The 17,197-nt window shown below is 31.6% G+C and overlaps 2 protein-coding genes across 3 annotated transcripts; both read left to right on the plus strand.

Annotated features, from left to right (window-relative positions):
• The first annotated feature begins 1,022 nt into the window (after positions 1-1,022).
• Positions 1,023-5,439, plus strand: LOC123685996 (COP9 signalosome complex subunit 2). 2 transcript variants are annotated; one of them, XM_045625900.1, is made up of 8 exons: positions 1,023-1,186; positions 1,511-1,705; positions 1,756-1,881; positions 1,936-2,278; positions 2,358-2,496; positions 2,557-2,747; positions 3,795-3,936; positions 4,658-5,439. In XM_045625900.1, exons 1-8 carry the CDS (start codon positions 1,133-1,135, stop codon positions 4,800-4,802), a joined length of 1,335 nt encoding a protein of 444 aa, XP_045481856.1. In that variant the 5' UTR covers positions 1,023-1,132; the 3' UTR covers positions 4,803-5,439. The 2 variants fall into 2 exon arrangements, with proteins under 2 accessions (XP_045481856.1, XP_045481855.1); XM_045625899.1 differs by having other exon boundaries at positions 1,026-1,186; positions 1,756-2,278.
• A 3,132-nt stretch (positions 5,440-8,571) lies between these two features.
• LOC123685962 (5-aminolevulinate synthase, erythroid-specific, mitochondrial) lies at positions 8,572-13,360 on the plus strand. The gene is made up of 9 exons (XM_045625865.1): positions 8,572-8,755; positions 8,912-9,087; positions 9,147-9,263; positions 9,323-9,542; positions 11,524-11,708; positions 11,758-11,957; positions 12,217-12,394; positions 12,449-12,909; positions 13,069-13,360. Exons 1-9 carry the CDS (start codon positions 8,745-8,747, stop codon positions 13,183-13,185), a joined length of 1,665 nt encoding a protein of 554 aa, XP_045481821.1. The 5' UTR covers positions 8,572-8,744; the 3' UTR covers positions 13,186-13,360.
• The last annotated feature ends 3,837 nt before the right edge of the window (positions 13,361-17,197 follow it).

The raw sequence follows: 17,197 nt of genomic DNA on the forward strand, positions 1-17,197 counted from the left end.
TAACATGAAATCATGTGGATTCTTACCAGGATATATTTCACCAAAAAGTTTCAATGGCTTCAATATTTAGACAATACATATTGCTTTCGTCTAACTATCTAACTTTGAGAATATATAGGGCTGAATATTATAGGGTTTTCCAATAACAGGTTTCATTTTGATATTGAACAAAAAACGAGTACATTTTGAGAGAAATCAAAGCATGTTTATTTCATTGTAAAGAAGAAGGTATGCCATTAACGATGGAAAGCGATAACAGCACATTTGCGGCTGTAGGTCCACGATAACTTCACGAATTCCATCTTTAAAATCTTGAAACGATTGTGGAACATTGACATAAACCTACACTACAGGCGAAAGCAGCAATATTCTCACTAGTTTTTGAGCGACGCACACAATTTCAATTCTTCACATCACTAACAGCTCAAATTTTTCCACCATTTCCACTATTGCCATTTTCATAGTTAATTCCAGCAATTTCAATTCGTTGTTGGAGCGTGTATCGTTCCATTTTTAGTAATGGCGTAGTTTTTACTAGTAAAATATCAAAAGATGACAGCTTCAAAAGTGATAGCTACCCAGTTAGGTGGCTGTTCTTATTGGAAAACCCTTTACAAACCATTTTCATTTGTTATGTTGAATCTTCGAAAAATTACAAAATCAACGTTTAATATCTTACTTACATTAATAATTATATTCACCTCAAATGTACTGAGTAACGTAATTCTGCTAGATTAAATAAACAATGTACAATTCGATAGCAATGTATATTTATTGTTATAATTTAATGTTATAATATTATTATTTTAGTATCTCTATCTCTAACAAAAATGATCAAGAATATCATTGAATTTATTATATTAAAAAATATAATTAATATGGAATTTCTACACTTTTCAAGAACTATTTTGAATTTTGATAGCTGGTTAATCTGAAAATCTAGAGTCCGATAAAAAAACTACACTCGCAGAAAATTAGAAGAGCCATACTTGTTTTTCCGTCATCTGATTTGACATTACGGAATAATATTCTGTTTCGGTGTCAATTTTTATTCAAGATTCTTAGCCTAATACCTCAAAGCCTGTGATTTTTTTGTAGGATTTATTTAAAGGAAACCCGAAAAGCACACAAAATGTCTGATCCTGAGGATGATTTTATGTGTGAAGATGAAGAGGATTATGGATTGGCAAGTTGAAATCTATATAACTGTCAAATTTCTAGCAATACCAATATACTATATAATAATAAATAATAATTGTATTGTTGGATTCTAGAAGCTCATTATCAGTTATCTAGTAACTCTCTTCTTTCGAAATGTTTACATTCATTAATTTGCCTTTGCTATGAACTGGTTAAAAAGGTTCAATATGGATAAAGAATGAAATCATTTAAAAATTCGTATGCCTTCAAAAATAGTTTTTACAAATGTTATTTTTACTAGTTGAATGCTTCTTGAAGCATCAGATTCAAAATCTACAACATCGGTATCTATATTCATTGTTTTTTACAGGAATACTCGGAAGATAGTAACTCCGAACCAGATGTAGATTTAGAAAATCAATATTACAATAGTAAATCTTTAAAAGAGGAGGAACCTAAAGCTGCTCTTATCTCATTTCAAAAAGTTTTGGATCTTGAAAGTGGAGAAAAAGGAGAATGGGGATTCAAAGCACTCAAACAAATGATAAAAATTAATTTTAAATTAGTAATTTGTGTTGCCTTTGATTGACATTGTTCTGATTTATTTTATTTTAGGGTAATTTTGAGCAAATGATGTCCAGGTATAAACAACTTCTAACATATATTAAGAGTGCTGTTACTAGAAATCATAGCGAAAAATCAATAAATTCGATCCTCGACTATATTTCAACCTCAAAAAATGTGAGTCTTCATTTATCACCTGGAAAGTATTATAGTAAAAACTTTGATTTGCAGATGGAGTTACTACAAGATTTTTATGAAACTACATTAGAAGCATTGAAAGATGCGAAAAATGATAGACTGTGGTTCAAAACAAATACCAAACTAGGAAAATTATACTACGATAGAGGTGATTTCAATAAGTTAGCAAAAATACTGAAGCAATTACATCAGTCATGTCAAACTGATGATGGTGAAGATGATTTGAAAAAAGGTACACAGTTGTTGGAAATATATGCTTTAGAAATTCAAATGTATACTGCCCAGAAAAATAACAAGAAGTTGAAAGCTTTATATGAACAATCCTTGCATATTAAGTCTGCTATTCCTCATCCTTTGATAATGGGTGTCATCCGTGGTAAGTAACAGTTTCAATAATTAATTTTATACCACAAATTGGTAAGATATATTGTACTAATATAATTTTTTTTCATAAGAATGTGGCGGCAAGATGCACTTGCGTGAACAAGAATTTGAAAAAGCTCACACAGATTTCTTTGAGGCCTTTAAAAACTACGATGAGTCAGGAAGTCCAAGACGTACCACCTGCCTCAAATATTTAGTATTAGCTAATATGTGAGTTCATATATTTTTCAATTTTGCTGGATTTTTTTCCAAATTCTTCATTTTCGGTAGGTTGATGAAGTCTGGAATCAACCCATTCGATTCTCAAGAAGCCAAACCATACAAGAATGATCCAGAAATCTTAGCAATGACTAATTTGGTCAACGCTTACCAAACAAATGATATTAACGACTTCGAGAGCATACTAAAACTAAATAGGCAGAATATAATGGATGATCCATTTATTAGAGAACACATTGAAGGTATGATTCTATACAAGGTGTTTTTAAATTGGAGGTATAAATGAAAATGACAAATTCCTTGAAATATTTTAAGGGGGAACACCACCATGTGACTTCATGTTCTGTCAATCTTTGCCTATGGATGGACGAAAATAATGTGTGGTGTTATCAGAACAATTGAATGATCTGTGGAAGTTAGGAATATTACAATACTTCCATTTTTCTTTGAAGGGAAGTGTTTTTATGAATTTCCCCAAAATTAGAGTTTTGCCTTTGGTATGATTTTTTTTAAACAATGTTTTTTTCTGTGTAGCCCTTCACTTCAAAAGACTCAAATTCGGCATACATACTTCAATTCTGAAGTTATCATCACATGATATGCTAATTTTTCAATTCAAATCTACAGGGTGATATTCTTTCTGGAACTTCCTTCAGATCTTTTTTTTGGTGGACCACTGGTAGAAAAATGTAAAAAGAAACTTTTGACCAGTATGACATTTTTTGGTTTCTTCAGTGTTGTCCTATCTGCTACTGATTTCAAAAAAAAAATTTCAAACAATTCTTTAGTCTTCCTCAGGAAAATCCAAATTATTATAAAGATCCAGTTCATAACTTCTGATGAATAAACTAATTATAAGTTTTGGTACATATTCACCCAATCTATAACGAATATTAATAAAGATTCGATAAACTGTTATAATTATCACAAAAAAGAAAGACTACAAGAAACACTCTGTATCTAAAAAACATTTTAAAATTATGCAAGGAATCTCTCATTTTCTTCTGAACCTCCAATTGAGGAACATTCTGTATATACAGAGTTCTCCAAAAAGAGGTTTCATTTTGAATAGAATGCTATCTTGGCAGCTGTCATCTTTGACATTTGACGACACCATTACTGAAAATGGCACAATACAAGGTTCAACAAAGCATTGAAATTGTTAAATACACTAGAAGAGTTTGCAGTCGCAGTTTGCAAAACTGAAGTACTTTTTAATGATAATGGTGGAAAAATTTGAGTGAAACCCCTTGGATAACCTTTAATTTTTGTTTAACCTGTTCTTTCAGATCTTCTACGTAACATAAGGACACAAGTACTCATAAAGTTAATCAAACCATATACTAGGATAAGAATACCTTTTATATCTAGAGAATTAAACATTGACGTTACGGAAGTCGAAAATCTTTTAGTGTCCTGTATTTTGGACAAGTAAGTAATTTGGGTGAGACTCTTGATTTCCAAATCTTGCATTGATATTCTCTGCTAAAACACTTTCATTGATTTTCATCAGGTTCTAATTCAATAAATTATTTAATTACACAAGTACACTGGCAATTATGAATTGAATTAACTTGTAGGTATGAATTTTTTATTTCTCTAATTCTGTGACAAATCCTTTCATTCTGCCATGCCCAAAACCAAAATCGTGCAGAAATATCTCAGTTTTTTCTTACAGATTTCATAGTTATTTTTCAATATTATGTTGGTACTCAAAACTCTCTTGTCACAGATTTATATTTCAAATCTATGATGCAGAAAACAATTGTGCCCACCAACATTTTTCAATGCAAAAATCACTAAACGATATTCATGGAAATATCAATAAAAACCCAGTGAATTAGAGATAATAATGTATAATACTTATACGGAAGGCTCATTCCTACATCCGTTAAAAATCAAAACTCGCCAATTCTTGGTTCGTTTTTGAATTTTGAACTTGTGGAAGAATATCAATGTCTTCTGCATTTGTATTATGAAAAACCATTTCATTTGTCTGTTATTATGCTAATTGATTTTTTATTTTATTGATTTATATAATCCTACTCAATCAACAAAAAACAACTTAGAATTAGAAATCGAAATTTTTGAGCTGAATTCATGTTTTCTCCTGAAACTCTAATCAGTCTAATTGAATTTTTTCTTTTTTCAGTACAATTCAAGGTAGAATGGATCAAGTGAACTCAGTGTTACTGTTGGACCGTACTAGCATTAATTCAGCAAGATATAGTGCTTTAGATAGATGGACAAATCAATTGAACACATTACATTCATCGATCATCAACAAAATGGCTTAGCTATGTGAATATATATTTCATTACGTAGACGCACTATATCTGAAATTTTTTTGTTTGTTTTCATGATCAAGAACGAACGATTATTCAGTTCTAATCCTAAGAATATCTGAAAATTACACATTTCAACGTTACAATACTTTTTTTTTATGTATTATCATTAATTTTTGCCGATTTATACTGAATTACAGCCCTTGGACTAGTTGAATGACTCTGGCAACTTTTCTATTGATTTTTCTGAGTTATCAATTTATAAGTTGAAAATTTTTCAGAGACTTAAACTGTCTTAGGATTTTTGTATGTCGAACTATTTACTTGCTCAATATTTCAGATATTGTTAGTAATTTAATTGCATGGGAAATTTAAGATAAAATCTAAATAAAAAAGGAGGAGAAATAACACATTACTTAATTACATAGGATTTGTATGTGCTTCAACATTGGAAACAGATTTTTGGTATTTTACTAGCCACAAAAATACTTAAAGCAATCAATATCTTCTACATCATTTTTAAATTTCAATTTTCACTTTATTCTATTCCCAATATATTTCTCCTTATATTATTTATAACCATATTTCAGGAATTTTTGAGTCATGTTTTAGTGTACTGTTTATAATAAAGTGATCTGTATTTTATCAATTCATTGTGTTTTATTTTACCCAAAGATGGTTTTATCATGTAGGTAGTAATGAAATACTGATAATTGAGCACATGAAAGAAGAATTGAGTGACCTCAGTAGTTCAGGGTATGAATAACAAAAACAAACAAAAGTTTTTTTGTACTAGAAGATTGATTGAATGCTTTTCAGGAGTGAATTACATAACTGGAGTCCTTCAGACTGTAGATAAATAATATACATAGATAACACTAATAGAGATTACATTTCTTTAGTAGAAATAATAATTCGGAATCTACATCCTCGAAACCCTTCAAATACTCCATGAAATGTTCCAAATTCGATCGGTCAATTTTTTCGAAAAAAAAACAAACACAACCTCAGTTGTGAAGCATCAATCGAGTAGCCCTCTGTCCGCATCTTATGGAACTATTTTTGTCCGCGACCCAACTTAGATCGAATCCTGTAATTAGCTACCCTCACCAAATCCTTGTTTGAGCTATTCTTCGTAGATGACACTACCGAATCCTAGAAAAAAGTCCTTTTGGGAAAATTTTACTAGGAGATTTTATGGCCGGATCTGTTTCAAAATTTGATTAAATGACGAAATCTCGATGCTCAATACCGATTTGCAATCAGATAATTCCTAGGAGCACTGTGAACCAAGATATCGAGCGTTTTGTGGGAGTTTTCTTGAAAAAAAAAATTGGCTGCGGATGACATTCAAAATTTGGTTACATGCAGAATTTTCGATTCTGAATATACATCTACCACCCGTTTCTTCATAGCACTTCCCAGAGGTGAGATATGGCCAATTTTGTAGAAAAATAGTGCTTTAAATGTGTATACAAATTTTTTTACATCCTCGAAACTATCTAAATACACCATAAAAAGTTCAAATTCGATCGGTCGTATTTTTCGTAAAAAACAAAGATAACCTTAGATATTTTTTCGCCAAAATAAGTTTTTGATTCAGATCGACTCCAAAATTTGATGTAATAAAGTATTTTCCATGCAGAATTCCTATTTGCAATCAGTTCCTCCCTAGACGCCCCCAAAATTGAGTTATTTCGAATTTTGTGGTAACATTATCAAGGGGGTTTATGCATGAATTTCTACAGTTGATTCTTAGAGAAAAAACCCTAAACCACCCCCTGGCTACGCCCATGTTGTTACTCGCTTCGTGAAATGTCGTTGCCTTTCGTTGACCATAGAAATAGTTGAGGTATTAGGAGTAACCTTCATAGAACCTTCTATGATTACTCCGAATACCTCCTCGCCTTCCTATGTTCCTAATACACAATTTCAGATTTACGAAACGAGGAACAGGAACGAATTCATGGAAGAATCGAGGATGTATCTGATGAGTAACTTGAATTTATGAATTTATTGCTTTTTATTGCTTCTGCAGACATTTTACTCTGTAATTATAGTATATAGTATTTATATTAATTTAATCCGTAATTATATTATGGAAAATTTTAAAATTTATGGTATTCTAAGTAAGATTCCAGTTTATGTGAACAATTATATTATGTGTCGTTTATTAGTTACTTCTACAGACATTTCATATGCCTAAATTTCAATTTTTGTATTGAAGATCATTTGCACCAATGAAGCCCCAGTATGAATCTGAGAGCCATAAAATGTTGAATATGTGTGTGGGAAGAATCCTATAAAAACGAACTTTACCAGAAAAAACCAGTTAAAAAAATTCGAGAAATTTCCTAGGTCTAGACCCATGAAATTTTCGAGGCTTCAATTTAGTAGGCAATTCTTGCGTTAGTTCAGCCTTTTTCCGCAAAAAAAAATGAACTGAAAATATGGCGCTGCGATCGCTCGTCTGGGAGCCGACAAAATTTTCGTAATGTTAAAAATGTGGGTTGGCCGATAAGTTTTTATCAATAAATAATTTAATATGTATACGAGGGGGTCCAAGAAGAGTTACTTTTTTTTTAGAAAGAATTGTAATCATAAAGGATGTCCACCACGCCTAAACGAAGATAGTCAGGATGTATGTACACTCATCCAAGAATGATTAACATAAGCGAGACGATAACTAGAGATATTCCATAAGTTGACAGCGTAGAACTAGCCAATTAAAAACATGAATGGGAATTGCTGTCTCCGGAATTCAAGTCGAGTGAACTTCAAATTTTCGCTACTTGAAGCTAAAAGTTATAAAGTATTGAGTGATATATAACAGCGTAAATCAACGAATATTTTAGTAACTAAATGAACTCGTGGAAATATTCAAGCCTAGATTTTAACATGTCCTGTCATTTTATATTTAAGATTAAAATTTTATCATTTTGACCATACAATACATCAAATTTTGAATTTTTTATGTCGCATCCAAGAACAAGCGATCGCAGCGCCAAATTTTCAGTTCATTTTGTCCAACTTTTGCGGAAAAAGGCTGAACTAACGCAAAAATTGCCTACTAAATAAAAATTTTATTAAGATTTATGTAACTGGTTTTCACAACATTTCAAAATCTCATTTAATCTCGAACAATTTTATAGTTCAAAAATATCCTTGTACATATAATATGCAAAGATTATTATTATTATTCGAATGATAGTGAAAGCTGATACAACCTTGTATTGGGGATTTCCATATTATAGATAAATGATGTATGAATGGAAGGATTAATTTTAGAGAGCTTCGATTTTAAAATGATATATATTATAAAGCTTAGAATGCTCTATATGTAGAAAATGTGATTACCTATTATTTTATTTCAAAGCATGTATAATGACTCGCTGACATATAGCAAGTAACTGAAATAAACAAAAAACGAAACGACGATATGATACAAAAAAAATCATATTAACTAATGCGATACCTACTAGTTTTCTATATCAACTTTTCTAATTAAACCTTTTTTCACTGTAAATTCAAAAAATTTTATGTTTTTGTTTATACATTGTAAATATCAGTTGATATTATGCATTTTGGCATATATTTTGGTGTTTAAGTTTGAATTGCATTAGTGGCTATGCGAATGAATAGTAGGAACTTGGAATATAGCCGTAAAATAAATAGAAAAAGTATGGAGATTTTCGCAAGTTCAGCAGTAAAACACAAAAGGAGGCAATACATCATACAGAAGAGCGCATGGAAGGGAGCATGAATTTAGAAATCTTGTCCTTGTCAATGGATTGCATCAATGATAATTAATTTTTGCGTGCTCCTATTCAGTCCACCTTTCTGTATGGATTGATATCAGTTGGGTAGGAACTCTTGTTTGAACAGTTTGCACGCCACTTCTTTTCCTCTTACAAAAAGTGTTTTCAGTTTGTTGTTTCCTAGTGCTTAGCGTTCATGTTTAGTAGGTAAGAGTTTCGTAGGTTATTCATTCAGGACCTTTTACCTACTAGGGTTTGATAGATAGATTTTTGAGGTTGAGATTTTGAAATATTTCGAGAAAATTTCTTGGAAAATTAAGTAAACCATCATAATTCAACTCGTTAAATAACTCTGAATTTCAGAATTTGTTTCACAAAACACCAACTTAAAATGCCTTGCCCATTTTTGACTCGCTTTGGACAAAATTACGTAAAAACCTACGCTCCTCTCTTGGTAAAAACCTATGGCAATCAATGTCCTGTTATATCTAGAGCCTTAACAAATGATACAAAACCAGAATCTCAAGTGAAAGCAGACTGTAAGTGTGATAATATTTCAAAAAAATTATAAAATAAAATAACTATGATTTCTTCACAGCATCAGAGACAAATGTTGCACCTTGCCCTTTCTTGAATAAAGTAAAGAACGTTGTTAAACCAACAATTGACAATGATACCATCGAGATTAAATCTGATGATTTAGGCAAAAGTGAAAGTGAGATTATCATGTTAAAATAGTTGATATGACATACTTATATTCTGATGTAATTCAAGGTAAACCTGTTTTCCCTTATGAAACATTTTTCCATGACCAAATAATCAAAAAGAAAAGGGAACATTCATACAGGATTTTCAAAAAAGTTAATCGACTGGCAGGTCCTGGTCAGTTTCCTAAAGCATTGGAATATACCTGGGGTGAAAAACCGATAACAGTATGGTGCTCTAACGACTACTTGGGAATGTCTTGTCATCCGGAAGTGAAAAATGCAGTCAGGTGAGCTTGAACTTTCTAATACTACTATCGATAACAATTGAAAACCAAAAATGTTTCATTACTACGATAAAATGTAGACTATTTCATTCTGACATCTTAGCTTTTCAACAATCTTATATATTAAAGTTTTATTAAATCTTTTTTAAATATTTATATATATAAATCGTAAATTTCAATTTTAAAAAAGTTATGTGATCATTAAATAATACCTATCTGTATCTAGAGATCAAAATTTGAAATCTTCATTTCTCTGACAAAAAAAATTAGCATTGAAGATAGATTAATAAGTGCTTATCTTATCCAGTGTCAGATTACTGGATTCGTTGATTTCTGATGCTGAATTAGCGTAAGGCTTCTAGTTTGATTAGATATTTTATATCATTATCAGCAGTGTGGCTTCACTTATCATCTTTCTTTTTGAACGTTTTCCCAAGTTCCTGTTGTGCATTTGTGATTACATTTTTATGGAATAACATATTTTATACTGATTCATCAAAAAAAAAACAATAATCTTCGAATTGAAGCATGAATTTTTTAATGAAAATGAATTAACATTTAATATCTTAAAATATAATTATAAAAATTCTGCAGTATATTCTTCTAATTGGTTAATTTTCTTATAATTATTTTTCCATCCACTCTAATTTTTTCATTTCATTAATTGGATTAATTGGAAAAGGTTCTTTATTAATTACTGCATAGAAAAGATGTTCATTTTCAGCCTAATTGAAGTGGCTCATTCCAATATTGACTTTCATGTGTCTGGAACATTAGCTTGATTATAGTACAAATTGAAATCAATTCTTTGCTTTTGGATTGAAATTTTAATTAGAACTTGTCCTTGAAATATTTACCCACCAGAATTATTACATGTTTTTTTGGATGAATTCCAAAGTGGTGGTAGAAAACTTAGTTTTTGCAGACAATACTTACCTATTGATTATGAAATATGTAAACATCAATTGAATTGCGTTAATCAAATTACAATGCTATCCTGTTGAATTTATTCATTGAACATTGTTTGAAGAGTGAACTGAATGAATATTGATATGTTTATATTAGCAAGTTAATGAACTGATCATACGATTGAGATTGACGTTCAACCTGTTTAAAGCGTATACTATGATCATAAAAAGAATTTTCCATTTTGCATATTGAATGAAATGGAAATTCAAATGGATTTATTGAACATAGATTGCAATTAGAAATTAGATTTGACGAGTTAAATTGTTCTAGGAGAATTAATATCAGTTGATTTTCCTTAAATTTTAATTTCTACAATTTATTCATAATTCAGAAATAAATACAACTATAAATATTCTTTGGGAACTAAAGGACATAATAATTTACTTGGACTTTTATTCCCATTTTATACTTAAATACAGGGAGTTCCTAAATTGGAGGTACAAATGGATATTACAGATTCCTCATATCATTTTAAGAAAAACATCTCCTATAAATAAACATGGGACCGCACTCTTTGCTTTCGAGATACAGGGTGATAAAGTTTGCTTTTTTTTAAGTTTCTTTCTTGTAGCATTTCTCATTGGCATAGATATTCAAATTTGAACAAAGGTTAATAAAGATTCGATAAACTGGTATAGTCATTACAAGAAAGTAGGACTACATGAGTCCCTGTATCTTGAAAACAAATCATTTGCGGGTCCATGTTTGTAGGCCTTTTTTTCTTCTCATTTTGCTTTGTACCTCCAATTTAGGAACACCCTGTATACAAGGCGGCTCAACGAAAATTTGTAAATAGTTAGTTGATAAATTCAGATCGCTATTTCTATTCTTAGAAGCAGGTTAAATGGACAAGGATACTTCGTGTTATGTGAATGAACACTCTTCAAAAGAATTATTATTGAATTTTTTTCATTTTTGAAGTGGAAAAAGCAGTATCGAGTCAAATCTGCAATATCCCAATATAAATAATATTCTGTTCTAAGAAAACATCATGCGACATAATTATTTTTTTTAGTGAGGCTTTGGATACTTATGGTTCAGGAGCTGGAGGAACCCGTAATATCTCAGGAAACTCAACTCTTCATGAAACATTAGAGAAGAAGTTGGCTAAATTACACCAAAAAGATGCTGCCTTGTTATTTACCTCTTGTTTTGTAGCCAATGATTCAACATTATACACTTTAGCCAAATCGCTGCCTGGTTAGTAGAATTAAAATTCTTTCATCATAAACTAAACCGATTCTTCTAGGGTGTCACATATTTTCTGATGCTGGTAATCATGCTTCTATGATTCAGGGTATAAGAAATAGCCAAGTACCTAAACATATTTTCAAGCACAATAATCCAGCACATTTAGAAGAGCTTTTGAGTAAAGTGGACAAGGCTGTTCCTAAAATAGTTGCATTTGAAACGGTACATTCCATGACCGGAGCTGTTTGCCCACTTGAGGTGAGGAATCATTTTTCTCTTATTCTGTGACAAAACAAGTCTATGCGCTGAGTACTGCCGATCATTCTTCTAGGCCATAATTTCCAAGAGTTATTGACCAATCGAGCACTATTGATTCACTCTGTATTCAAAAATAGCATTACTTATTCAGCCACATTAATTTCATGAAGCTTTTATGTGGAGAATACTCTTCAAGGACATGTTACGTGGAATTAACTTATTATTTTAACTCTGTAATTTTTGAATATGTAATTTTCAGGAACTCTGCGATGTTGCACATAAGTATGGCGCATTGACATTTGTCGATGAAGTACACGCTGTTGGATTATATGGTGAACATGGTGCTGGTATCGGTGAAAGAGATCATCAATTGCACAAAATGGATATAATATCCGGCACATTAGGAAAGGCTTTCGGAAACATTGGAGGATATATAGGTATGTAATCTTAAGACATATTACTTCTGATGTATTAAAGAACTATAATTACAGCATCTTCATCGTCCCTAATCGACATGATAAGATCTTACGCAGCAGGATTCATTTTTACAACCTCATTACCCCCAACTGTCCTTGCCGGTGCAGCTAAAGCTGTAGATGTTCTAGCGTCTGAGGAAGGTCGGGAATTAAGGAAACGCCATCAAAGTAACGTGAAATACTTAAGGAACACTTTATTACGTGAAGGATTCCCTGTAGAACACACTCCAAGTCATATTATACCTATAAGGATTGGAGATCCGAGTAAATGTAGTCTTATCAGCGATACTTTGATGAAGGAGAAATCGCATTATATCCAAGCCATCAACTATCCGACAGTGGCTAGAGGAGAAGAAAAATTAAGATTGGCTCCTACACCATTCCACAACAAAGAATTGATGGATACTCTGGTTGCCGACATGAAAGATGTGTGGAAAAGTCTCGACATCCCACTAATTGGACGCAATTGTGATGCTGTAAGTTGAGTCACTTTTTACATAATTACAAAAGTATAATAACCTTAATATTTCTGTTCTTACAAATAAGTAAGTACAGAAAACTTTTCTTCTTCAGAAAAAGAAGAATTGTGAAGCTTATGTAATTACAAAAGCATATTAACAAAAATATTCTTGTAGGAGTGCAAGTTCTGTCACCAACCGATTCTGTTCGATTACTTTGAGGCCAGGACAAGAACTAAAAACTACAACACTTGCAATATACCAAACTGCCCACAAATGATGACCGCTGCATAATCAAAAATTTTGGTGATGTGTATGTAATTTAGGAAACTACAAAATGGTGGAATAGGCGCTAAACTGTTGAGAAGGTGTTTTAACAATGTGTTCTTAGGTGTAGGATGCACATTCAGAAAGCAAATTATAAAAAATAAATATATGTATACAAATAAATTATATGAATGGCTTAAAAGGTGTTTGTTTTCCCTTTGACTTGTTAGAACTCACTTGTAATATAATTTGACCACTTATACTGTTGGTATTTATTAATGTCTAGATATGGTGCAAAATTTTCAATGTCAGATAAGCAAAATTTCCAACACGAAATATTTTGTTAGTTTTTGGTCAAAATGATACTAAATCTTTGATCTTGTATTTTTAAGTTGATGTTTCGGATAGTGCAGAATAAAAACTTTCTGTTAGCTGTACAGTGTGTTTTAAAATATTTTTCTACTACGAAAACTGTTAAATGGAAGAATAGAAACTATGTGCATGTTTATTGAAAAATGAGTGTGAATAACAAAAAATTACAAAGCATTTTTTTAAACTTTTGTCTATGTGTATATAGGTCAGTAGGTGTAGTTGTAAGTATCCCAGTTTCAGGGGTATTTGGACTTAATTTCACTCCAATCGGATGAAAGTTAAAAAATTATTACCATTTAACAAATTTTCAGATTGAGAGAACAAATTGATAGAAAAAAAAATCATGGTTTCTGAGTAGCAATATCGAATTTCTGGCCAAAAACCCAATAAAATCTTATCTGAAAACCACTGTATTTCCTTGGCCTTGGGATAAACCCAATAAAAAGACATTTGTTTAATCTGTATATACAAGATGTTCCCAAATTGTAGGTACAAACGGAAAAAACGTATTTCTCGGATTATTTTAAGAAAAAATTCCTATAAACATGGTCGCACAAACGTATTTTGGAGATACAGGGTGTTAAAGATTGATTTTTTTCTCATCATATACCAATTTTGAATGCAAATCTACATGGTGATACTTTTTCTGGAAGAGTGTCCATTTTTTTTTTGGGGGTTAATCTACCACCCCCCAAAATAAAAAAATTTAGAATTCTCTGAAAGACGAAGAACGAAAATTCTTCCATATAATGAACCAATACTCTTTCTACTTTTCTTTAAAATCGGCACGACAGCAAAAAATCGGACCTAACCTAACCTAACCCCCCAAAGAAAAAAAAGACCTACGCCCTTGACTCTGATGCTCCAAAATGTCATTAACAACCAATTTTTGGACGGAAACGAAAGTTATGAATTTTCAACAATAGTTGGTTCATTAGGCTAGTTATGAACTTTGGAAAAGCGCGCTTCAATTCCAAATGGACTTCAATAATTCGAGAATAATTTCCATTTCGATTTATTATCTCCCTATAAGCTTATAATTGCCACTCCGTATCTCTAGATCATATTTAATTGCAGTGAGAGTGAAATCATGTAGGTATAATCATGATTTAAACGGTCCAAATTCAATTGAAGTGCTTAAAAGCGTTCCATACAAGGGCGTAGATCTTTTTTTTTCTTGGGGGGGAATTGAAAAAAAAAAGTTTTTTGACGACATTGTTTACTCATATCTATAATGTGAGAAAAAGAGGTTTGATAATGAAGTTTGAACCGAATTACTCGAAATAATTTTTTTATTACCAATTCGATTGTTCTTATCTTATACTGGGTGTTGCTGAATTGCAGGTACAAAGGAAAATGAGAGATTCCTTGAATAATTTTACAAATAAAATGGCCCATAAACATGAGCCCGCAAACTCTTTGTTTTCGAGATACAGGGCGTTTCTTGAAGTCCCACTTTTTTGTGATGCTCAACCAGTTTATCGAATCTTTATTAATCTGCGCTATACAGTTGGTAAATAAGTAGTAACACTTATAATTAATTAATTTATCACAGCTTCCTAACTGAATACTTACAATAATTTGGATTATTCTGGGAATTACTATAGAGAGAGCTGTTTGAATTTTTTTCTCGAAATCGATTGCAGATACGACAAAACTACAACAAACCAAAAAGTGTACTACTGAACCAGAGTTTCTTTTTAAATTTTTCTAAGCTACCAGTGGTTCAAAAAAAAATAATTCTGGTTGAAAGAAGCGGGCACCCTTCCAGAACAAATTCACCCTGTAGATTTGCATTCCAAATTAGGATATCACATGATGAAAACTTAAAATTGGAATATCAATACCAATTCAAGTTGAATATCTTGTGAAAAGAAGGTGCTATGAGAGAAAAACTTGAACTTTAACACCTGTATCTCCAAAAACAAAGCGTTTGCGGACTCATGTTATAGGACTTTTTTTCTTGAAATGATCCGAGAAATCTGTCATTTTCATTTGTATCTCCAATTTATGAACAATCTATAAATATAGTCAATTCAAAACTGATGTCTTCACAAATAAATTGCAATTTGAATGAAACACAATAAATTGTACAACACAGCCTAGACAATTTTTCGATGCGAATAACTCAGTTCAGTTCTACAATATTGAAATTTTGTGACGAGAATGATACAAAAAACCGAAAACAACGGTAAGTGTATACCGATGACGAATGCAAAAATCACAGATGGCAAATAAGGGGCGATGCCGAGAAAGCGGATAGATAAAGGAAAATAATTAACCTCGGACAAAGACGAGCTTGTAGTGCAATAAAAGTACTCATCTCGAAAGGGTTAATAAACTCAAAAACCGTAAAGGAGTCCGATTTTTTACCGACGTGTCGATTTCAAAGGAAAGTGAAACGATTATTATTGGTATTTTTCATGGAGAAATTTTCATTCATCGTCTTTGCGAGATTTCTAAAACTTTATATTTCGAAAATCTTGGGGGGTAATTACTCCCAGTACCCCCCCATTTCTACGCCCTTGATAATTAAGATCTAAACGGTCCAAATTCAATTGAAGTGTTTAAAAGCGTTCCATAAGTATCCCGTTATATTTATTTAGTATCTATATATGTGGTTGTCTCTGATAACAGAAAGGCTCTGACAGGCTGAAGAATTGAAAACGCTTCTTAGAATACATACATGATTCAATTAAAATAATGACTAGTCATTGTTATGTCCATACAAGGTTAATTTTCGACCATCACACTGTAATAAATCATATCTTCGAGATGGTCATCATCTTGTCTGTTTTGGATCTAAACATTGCGGTATTGCGTTCTATCATCCCTCATTTAATTTTTTTTCACTTTACTGACAAAAATGAAGACTATCGCAATTTCCCATATTCAAGATAGAGAAAAACATAAAATTCTGAAATGCCGAAAGCTTTCACAGTAGGATTATCCTACAGATTGGAGAATAAGGGGGACTTTTAAGCTGGGGTCTAGTCGGTTTCTCATCTGACGTTTCGCTTAGTACTGCGGTGAGCATCTTCAGAGGTTTCTGAGTCGTAGATTGGAACTCGATGTTGGATTTCTCCAATGGATCTGGAAGAAAGATTTCGAAAGTTATTAGAGTTATCGAAAAATTCAACTACGCACAGGGTGTTCCAAATTCTAGAACTATAGAGGAAAAGGACCCCGCATCTCTTTTTTCGAAATAATAAGATATCAAAAAACAGTTCATAGATATGTTGATTTGTTCTCTGAAAAATGACTGTTTCAAATATTTTGGTATATTTCGAGAACGTTTCAAGATATCTATGATCTGCTTTCTGATATCTTATAATTAGGAAAAAAGAAATCTAAGGTTCTTAAGATTTTTCCACTAAGTCTCATAGTTCTCGAGATGCTTTCAATGAGCCTCAAATTTGGAATACACTGTATATTTTTCACATGGGCAAAAATAATCAAGTTTTCTTGATATGACAACCATATAAAAAATACAGAATATCTTTCAGAGTACCTAATGATTCAATTGTTTCGAATTTTTTAGTTTATATTCGAAGAGGGTCCAAAAATACCAAGATTGGAGAAAATTCAAAAAAGGAGGAATTTTTGGGGGGTATCGAGTTCTTGGCAAGAAAACGTACAATTAAAAAAAAAATTTGAATGCAATATG

This window comes from Harmonia axyridis, chromosome X, assembly GCF_914767665.1.
Source record: "Harmonia axyridis chromosome X, icHarAxyr1.1, whole genome shotgun sequence".
Taxonomy (NCBI): Eukaryota; Metazoa; Arthropoda; class Insecta; order Coleoptera; family Coccinellidae; genus Harmonia; species Harmonia axyridis.

Coding starts and splice junctions, on each gene's coding strand:
- LOC123685996 (XM_045625899.1), top strand. CDS start 1,133: ATGTCTGATCCTGAGGATGATTTTATGTGTGAAGATGAAGAGGATTAT. Junction 1,187..1,510: donor ATGAAGAGGATTATGGATTG/GCAAGTTGAAAT, acceptor TGTTTTTTACAG/GAATACTCGGAAGATAGTAA. Junction 3,937..4,657: donor GTGTCCTGTATTTTGGACAA/GTAAGTAATTTG, acceptor TTCTTTTTTCAG/TACAATTCAAGGTAGAATGG.
- LOC123685962 (XM_045625865.1), top strand. Junction 9,264..9,322: donor TGATTTAGGCAAAAGTGAAA/GTGAGATTATCA, acceptor ATGTAATTCAAG/GTAAACCTGTTTTCCCTTAT. Junction 9,543..11,523: donor GAAGTGAAAAATGCAGTCAG/GTGAGCTTGAAC, acceptor TATTTTTTTTAG/TGAGGCTTTGGATACTTATG.